This window comes from Gavialis gangeticus, unplaced genomic scaffold (assembly GCF_001723915.1).
Source record: "Gavialis gangeticus isolate Ggan-Ray unplaced genomic scaffold, GavGan_comp1, whole genome shotgun sequence".
NCBI lineage: Eukaryota > Metazoa > Chordata > Crocodylia > Gavialidae > Gavialis > Gavialis gangeticus.
Genome location: NW_017729032.1, coordinates 171,136,356 through 171,145,581, shown reverse-complemented (window position 1 = coordinate 171,145,581; position 9,226 = coordinate 171,136,356). Strand labels below are relative to the sequence as shown.

The 9,226-nt window shown below is 42.6% G+C and overlaps 1 protein-coding gene across 4 annotated transcripts in view; it reads right to left on the bottom strand.

Annotated features, from left to right (window-relative positions):
- The window catches only part of SHROOM2 (shroom family member 2), a 298,183-nt gene that overhangs the window by 99,295 nt on the left and 189,662 nt on the right, over positions 1-9,226 (bottom strand). Inside the window, exon 1 of one of the 4 annotated variants that reach the window (XM_019524300.1) lies at positions 1,442-1,707. The exons of the other annotated variants lie outside the window; for them this stretch is intronic. Coding sequence (XP_019379845.1) covers positions 1,442-1,692 — 251 coding nt within the window. The 5' untranslated portion in view covers positions 1,693-1,707. Of the gene's footprint in view, positions 1-1,441; positions 1,708-9,226 lie in introns of those variants that run through there. 4 annotated transcript variants of the gene reach the window in all.

Below are 9,226 nucleotides of genomic sequence, written 5' to 3'. Positions count from 1 at the left end.
AACTGCAGAAGTGCACTCCACATCACTATGGCTGGGTGATCAGCTGATGGCTCCCATCCTCCAGGGTGCATGGTGCACTCATGCACCTGGGAGCCCCAACTTGGCCACACGTTCAATTAATGGCATGATACCAACCAGCCACAAAGTTATTGCACATTTTTGGTGTAATAAACTTTGTGGTTTGTTCCTTGTTTTATTATGCCATTAAGTGCATGAACATGTGGCCAGGTAACAACTTAAAGAAGAGATTAACTGGTTAACCATGTCTTAAGTGTAATGTATGCCAGGGGCCTCACTCTCACGAAAAGAGGAATCAGGCTCCTACATTACTTCTATACTTATGAAAATTTTACCCAGCATGGTTAAGTAACCAGTTCAAGCTCACAAAGACAATGGCAGTGCTGAGTCGAGAGTTCAGAACTCCCAGTTACCAATTGGGTACACACAGATACCTTTGTCATTCATTTTCACTTTCATTTGACTGGATCACTAACTAGTTACTGAATCATAAAACAATCTACACTAAAACTGCCTACAAACTCATCAGGGGAGATCAACAGCAAATAGGTAGAGCCCTTTTCTCCCCAGCACCACCTGGGGTGACGAGGAACAATGGTAATAAGCTGATGGAGAATAGGTTCAGGTTAGAGATCAGAAGGCAACATTTTACAGTTAGGGTGGCCAAAATCTGGAACCAACTTCCTGGGGAAGTGGTCCTTGCCCCTACCTTGGGCAAATTCAAGAGGAGGTTGGATGATCACCTGTCTGGGGTCTTGTGAACCCAGCATTCATTCCTGCCTGTGGCAGGGGGTCAGGTTGGATGATCTGTTCAGGTCCCTCCTGACCCTAGGTACTATGAAAACAATCCATTGCAAAACTAGCACCCCGCAAAAAATAGAGAAAAGTTTTTGAGAAAATGTGTTGCAATCATCAGTACAGGAAGATGCCAGCTACCTTAAAATCCCCACCCTTTTTCCCCACTCCAGTCTGCTCACTTCAGACATTCCATATATTTTCTTATGGTTATTGGCCTTGTACTCAAGTATTAGACAAATGTGGACTTTTTTTTAGCTGGTAGCACCAGCCACCACGAATTCTGCTACCACCTCAGTTTATTCTTGTACTGATGGACATAGGATAACTAACCAAAAGCTGTCTTTTTGGATAAATTCATGACACCATATAATTGGTTCTTCAGCTTCTTTTCTGCAGAGGTGGCAGAACTAAAGTCTCCATATTGTGAGAAAATACTGTTTCTAACATTCACCACAAATGAAACACGAAACTAGTACAAAACAGACACTATTTGGGAGTATGAGGAAATGAAGGTTTGAGGGAAGAGGACTTTCACAATGGTTTCCTATGGGTTTGTCAAGGGGTATGAGAGATTCTGCCAATGAAAAGGAATGGAAAAGTTGTACTTGCAAAACCAGTACTGTACCTCATGGAACTTCTCAAGATCTTCATAAGATAGCTCCTGGCCACATGAACGTCATTTTCAGATGGCATTTTCTGTGCTATCATATCCACCACCACTTTCATCTTCCTGAGCAGCCAAGCAAGGAGAGGAACAGACTGTGCTGAGTTGGGATACGAGGCAAACCAAGTGGAGAATTTTAGGCTTTCTTTCACATAATTCATGTGTGTGTGCATGGTGCACATGTATGCTTTCTTGAAGATTCTTCTAGCCATGTACTTAGATTTAATTCAATTGGTCTAAGAATAAAATAGCCTCAGTGATCTAAGCGCACTAAAGTGGGTTCTTCTTTAGGATGTATCATATACCTTCACAAAAAGTATGATTAGGAATGAATCTATTACATATAGCCAAAAACCAACTCTTATTCAAGCCTTTCACCGTTTCACTGTTCAGTTATATTTACCACTTCCTGTATTCCAAGAAAACAAGTTCTCTACCAACAAATTCAAAGTCTACAAATTCATCAGGGGAGGGGTGAGGAGGGAAGCAGCAAGGAACAGGGGATACTCTGTTTACCAGGTTGCCCCTGGGGGTTACTAGGAACAACAGCTATAAAGTGACAGAGAGCAGATTTAGATTAGACATTAGGAAAAAATTCTTCGTGGTGAGGGTTGCCAAAATCTGGAATGGGCTTCCAAAGAAGGTGGTGCTCTCCCCTACCCTGGAGGTCTTTAAAAGGAGACTGGACAAGCACCTAGCTGGGTTCATCTGACCCCAGCACTCTTTCCTGCCCAGGGCAGGGGGTCGGGCTTGATGATCTACTGAGGTCCCTTCCAACCCTAAAAATCTATGAAATCTATAACAAACAACAATGCACTATGAATGAATTCCAAAACCTTCAGTATAAATAGGCAAGAGGGATAGCAAGAGAAAAGATTAAAAACCAGTATTAAAAGACAGAACATTTTGCAGGCAGCTCAAGATACACAAAATCTATGTTCTAATACAAGGCTGCTGTATTAACTCCAAGTGACAGAATGAGAACACCTGAATATGCAATCCAGGAAACCAGAACAGAGTTAATGGAAGCATTAATAAAGGCATTTAACTGAGAGCTCTATCAGTGCTTTGAGGGAAAAAAGGAAAAAGAGCTGCTGCTATCAGCTGCCTTTCAGGACAGCTGAAAGGGGGAAAGAACTGATAAGCTTTGATGATGCACAATACAAGAGAAAAACAATTTTCCATTGACTATAAACATTTAATTTCCATTAGTGAACTCAAATTACATATATATGAAAACGGAATTACACCAAAATAGCCTCTCCCATTCGACTTGTACAGCAGAATTTACCTTATTAATATCATTTCAATTGCTCTATAGAATTAACCACTGGGAGACATAAACCTTGAATCTGAATCTTAGACGTTAGGAGTTTAGGATTTCAGAATTATTGCACTTAGACTACCAAAACGGAGAATAAGATGCAAACCATACATAAAAAGATGGAAAAATATTTCCTAGGCTAAAAACCAAAACTAAACAGACATCCACCTTCAGCTTCCTCTGTGCAAAATGAAGTTTATATTTTACCTCTGGGGACTTTTATTATCTTTAATTTTCCCTCAGCCTGAAGGGTGCATGTACCTGAAAGCTTGTAATGAAAGATTTTTTTTTTTTGTGGTTTTTTTTAGTTGGTCTAATAAAAGGTATCATCTCTGAACCAAGAGTTTTAGAGTTCTGCATTTCTAAATCAGACTAACAAATGTATTTGTAAATAGCAACAAGTTATGCCTACAAATCACCTAGCTACTCAAGAAGAGCTGAAGTTTCAGATAAACTGAACTCTGACTAAATTTGCCAATTCTGGCCTTAGCCATGCTGTTGTAGCTTTATTGACACTTTTTATAGCACTTCACAAAACTGAGTGTTTATACAAAAACAAGTGCTACAAAAATGGTGGATCTGCCACAAAAAAACAGTTTTAAACAAACAAGGACTTCCTTATAGTGCTACTTTCTGTAGTAATCCCTGTACTGTGTGTAGGCTGCAGATCGCAGCTCTACCTTTGGTATGGATCACTCTGTCACCGCCGTAAGATCCCAGCCCAGCTCCGGAGTAGCTTCCCTGCCCTGCCACAGGCCCTGCAAATAGGGGTGGCACTGGGGTGGGAGGGGGCTATAGCCACCCCAAAATTCCCCATAGTCCCCCATAGCCACCTCTCCTAGCTGCACTGCTACTGCCCACACTGCACAGGCAGCAGCAGCTGAGCCTGCCCTGCTCCTTCCCACAGCACAGTCCCCTGCCACCAGGAAGGCGCTGGCACCACTGATGCCTGCCAGTGCTGCTGGGGCCAGTCTCCACAGAAACCCTGGCCCCACACTATCACAGCATGCCTGCGGCTGAGGTCTCCATGGAAACCGGTTCCAGCAACGCGGGCAGGAGCTGCTGGGAAACAGAGTCCACTGCCGGCCAGATCCGGCCTGCAGGCGGGACTTTGCCGGTCCCCGTATTAATGTGTACTAAAAGCAGACAGACAGACTGAAATTTGGTAAAAGTGGTCAGTTACTAGAGGATTTCAAAAGTATAACACTGGAAAGGGCACTTTACACAGAAATTACATGAATGGAGATCTAGTAATGCATCTGAGAGTATATATTGAGAACATCAAGATTCTGTCTCATCAAACCCACTCAATTTCTTTTGGAAAGCAGTAGAATTCTACTGTCAGTATGATGCAATTAGATAAATCTGCTCCAATTTTTTTATTCCAAAAGGGTATTTTCTGTTGCATATCATTTTGCCAAAATTTACCCTGTTGACTACAATTGGATGAGTTTGTCTTCAGCTTATGATTTAAGAACAGTGTCAGGAAAAACAACTCAGCAATTTTCAAGTGATGAGGGATTCAGGGGGAAAAAATAGTATGCAATATAAAAGAAATTCTGCATTTAAAAAACACCCCAGGAAACACAATTCTTCCGCCTCAGAGAAAGATATCGGAACCGGTGATAAGTGCTATTTAAAGCACTACATATACATGGACTAAAGAAAGATGATGGTACACATAACCATAAGTACCTACAATAAAATAAAGTGTCAATACAACACATATGCAGGGAAGAAGGAATCAATTTTCATGTCTTTATAAACTAAGAAATGAAGGAAAACTCTCTCTTTTCGAGGCTTACTTAAAAGGGAGAGGCCAGTGGCAGCTTTTGGAATGAAATTTCTCCCTCTACTGGCTTTTAAACAGCAGTAGCATATTCTAAAGCATGTATTTTCAAAGGCTAGACATAGATGCCAAATAAGCAGATCATCTGTGCCTTGATGTGTTGCAACACAGCTAATCCACTTCATTCAGTGCCCCATGTTCTACCTACTGATGCTATGGGACAAGGGGCTGTGTGTTTTCCCAGGGCTTGAGGGGCAGGGTCCTGCATGTCCTGGGAATTCCCAGGCAGGATCACTACCATTAAATCCTGAGAGCACCTACTCAGCTTTCCACACTTAACCAGATGCATCACTGGAGAGCCTATGGGGCAGATCTGGTAAGTGGGGAAAGTCTGGGTTTCCCTGCTTACTCAGATCTGCCCCTTTGATCTCCAGGGACCCATCTGTGTAAGTGGAGAAAGTGGTGCTTTCCCTGCTCACCCAGATCTGCTCCCCTGGGGCAGGTCTCAATAAGCAGGGCCCCACATGGAGGCATAGGACATCAGAGATTCCCTGGGTCCTTTACCTCTACTCTGGGACCTGCATAGGACATCCCCACTTAAGGAAACTGCCCCTGGAAATCACAGGTGGAGCTTTGTAAGTGGGAAACCCTGACTTCCTGCTTAGAGGCACCTCAAGATTCCCCAGGGTGCCTCTGTCAGCACAGAAAACTAGTCAGGTGGTCCAGGGGATTGAGGGGCTCTCATGCTACCCAGAGCACCTGCCAGGACTGGAGAGTGTGGGCAGCTCAGACTGCCTGAAGTCTTCCGCTACAGAGCTAATAGATGTCCACCACAATAAAGTAGAATAATATATTATTACCTTTTATTGTGCCACTGATTTTCCTTTGATGTGATGCAACAAAGAGTAGGGATGGCTACATTTACTCAATTTTTTACGGCAGCACAAATGAGACATTGGGCAATATCTATTTCTATCCAAGGGGTCATATTGTTTGCCATCCTAGCCAGAATAAGCAAGAACAGATGACTGTTGTACACTTAGGGACAGATTTAAGTGGAGTCTTTAGGCATGTCTACACAAGATGCTCAATGTGCAGTAGCTAAAAAATACTGTGTAGTAGCATGTCACAGCATGGAAAATGTAATATGCTACTGCACAGTATTATTAGGTTACTGTGCAATAGTGGCACCTAAAAGACATTTGCTGATGCTATCGTGCAGTAACTCTAGTTACTGCACATCTATTTAGTACTTGCTAATACAAGTACTAAATAAATGTGCAGTAATGACTGCACAGTAGTGTCTTGTGTTGACATACCGTTTAAGTGCTTTTCAGAGTTGAGGATGCTACGTGTACACAGACACACATGCACGTGCTTACTTTGCCTAGCATGAGGGTCCTCAATCTTGGCCGAGTTTCAGCACTGCTCGAATACAAATAAACAAGACCAACATCTGCAGCTCTTCTCCCTGATGCAGAACTCAAATGTTTAATAATAAAACCACCAATGTGAACCATAAAAAGGAATATTCAGACGAGTCAATATCATGCTTGAAAATTATTTAGACAAAAGGATTCCTTATGAAAAAAATGATCACAATAATCTTATCTATCATATTCACGCCGTACTGCAAATTTAAGATTTCATGATTTATGGTGTTAGAGGGGTGACATTCTTTCCTGTTCCCTCAAGCTGCAACAAATAATTTCATACTGCCAAATGGATTCTGTCTCTTTTACTCCTCCTCTCTGACCCACTTTTAAAATATACCCGTTTGTCATACAGATACACTGTTCCAAACATGCAAAAACTGTCATATTTTGCAAACCTTTACGTAGCAAAAACCACCTTCCAAACATTACTTTTTCATTGTTTTCAGTTCATCCCTGCCTTGCGTTTAGTAGATGAAGATGGAATGGTAGACGATATAATGACAATGTCCCAAAGAGTACAATTACAACTACGTGGGAAACAAAATCTTGACAGTACCTAATTATTTACAAGTCATTTATTCTTACAATCTATAATACTATAAATTGGTGTTTTAGCCTTTTGTCTACTTGAAACTAACAGATGCAATTATTTATTGCATTTATTTATAAGTACTTTAGATATGTTAGAAAGCAAAGCTTTCCCATTTCTATCCAAAATCCTTAGTGGTGCGATCACCTGCCCTAATGATAAGGGATGAAAAAAATGCTATATGTTATTTCAGAACTGAAAATGGTATATACACATGATTGTAACAATACACAGGCAGATCATATTGGCAGACTAGAAGAAGTGAGTTTTGTAAGATGAAGCTAAACTTTACTGCTGAAGATTTCTAGAATTGAACTGGATTATCAACAACTATTATTCTCCAGAGTAAGCATGTGAAAGATGACAAACATGAATTTGGCATGCTACTAACATCCTTCAGACTTGAATGGAAGGCAGCTAGTTCACACCTCAGCTTTTGTTTCAAACCATTAGTTCAGGGGCAGGCAAAATATGGTCTGCAGGCTAGATCTGGCTCGTGGGAAGTCTCCGTAAACCCTCTATATACCCTAGCCCTCATTGCCCCTCTGCAAGCCAGCTCCTTCATGGAGGAAGTGCAGGTTTGATTGCTAACCAGTGCCACCCCCACCCCAGCCTGTCCTGACTTGCCCCAGGCTCAACCTGGGGCTGCTAGAGACAAGAAGCCTCTGCCTGGGAGAAGCCACCCCATGGCTGTTCCCTGCCCTCCCTGCCTGTGAGCCTGGAAATACAGGTAAGTGCCCCACTGGGCAGCGGCTAGGGACTCCTGCTAGGGGAAATGGGGTGGGAGTGCGGGGAGGCTTGCGCTGTGGGGTTGGCTGGGCTGGCCCCACACTCTGTAGGAGCGCAGAAGCCTTGTGCTATGGGGCCTGGGAAGGGTTGGCTCTGCACGCTGCCACCACCTGTGGCTAGAGACTGGGGTGGCACCACAGGGAGCTGTGCACTATGGGGTCAGGCAGGGCTGCTCCCTCTTGCTGCCACCACATGCAGCTTCAAGGACCGTGAGGCTGCCTGCCCGCCACCCCCTGCCACACACCCCAATCCCCAAACACACACAATATGCAAGTGTAAGACTATTTTGAATTATTATATAATTGCCTCCAGATATACTAGGCAAATGCACATAAATCAGGACAAAAATAGTTTAAAAAATAAAATTAAAATAAGTTATAGTAGATGTTTGATTTTTTTAATATATGATTTGGTTTTCTTTTTCCAGTTTCAAGATGGCAACCCCTCCCCTCCCAAAAGGAGTACTTCTTGGGCAAGAGGAAGGACTTCCAGCAACCAAGGTCAGGGCAGAACTTCTGAGCCCAAAATGATGACCAAGTGGCAGGGCACCTGTCAAGGTGCAGGGCTACCCCTGCAGCCTTCAATAGCTCACCCAAACTTAAGTGGCTTTACAGCTGAACTAATTACCCACCCCTGCTCTAGTTCTTACTAGTCACAGCATAAAACCCATTCACTTACCAGAACATAACCTTCTCTTGTGGATAGCACTGCCTTCCCCTTTTTATATTTTGGAAATACTTCATACAGTGCACTTCTATAAAATGTGATAAACTATGAAGGAAAACTAATCACTGTCTACTTTTATAAGAAAACTACATTCTGACTCAGACAGCTGAGTCCTGCTGAATACATCCATTTCTCTAGTGACAGATGCGTTAGTCATAGACAACCTCCCAAAGAAAAACAAAAACACCCCCAGAAGACAATAAATAAGAACAAAACAAACAAATAGACGAGACCTCCAAAGGAGGAGTACAGAACCACCCATCCTAGCCTTTAAACAGGTATTGAACCTTGCCAACCTTGTCACCAAAAGTAAACTTCCTATGGCCCAAGGCACGTGGTCGAGACCATGCCAAAACCTGCTAACACATCTCCATCACTCCCACAACAATTACACCCCACAACAGAACCATCACTATTCCTGGATCTTATATCTGCACCTCCAGAAATGTAATATATCTCATCCAATGCACTAAATGCCCTGATGGAAAATACATAGGAGAAACCAAACAACAACTGTGTACCTGAATGAATGCACACTAAAAATCTACTATCAAAGAAAAAAATACCCAATTACCTATAGAGGCACAGTTCTCATGGGACAACCACTCTCTTTCCAGTGTCTCATTTCTAATCCTCAACGGAAATTTACAAAACACCTTTTGTAGATAAGCCTATGAACTTCACTTCATAAACCTGCTGGATACAAAACATCACAGACTAAAAATAGATATTGGTTTTATGGCTCATTAAAATCTGCCTGCCAATTGATAATCCCAGGTAACCTCTCTACATTTTACCAGCTATGTCCTATCACGAGGTCAACATTCCCCCCTTCCCCACCCCCCACTAACCTGTCTTACACCTATTAACTCATGTCCCCTTTGATCTTCCCTGCCACACATTTACGTTTTCACAGACCTGTATTTTGCATGTGTGTGTGTGTGGGGGGGACGACGGGATGTGAGGTGGAAGGAAAGTAGTAAGGTACTGTGCCAGGGAAATAGACAGCAAAGGGGATGGCCTGTCTAGTAAGCTGCCATTAGAGAGAGCTCACTGTGCATGGAGATGGTCCTCCATGGCAGCAACACCATCT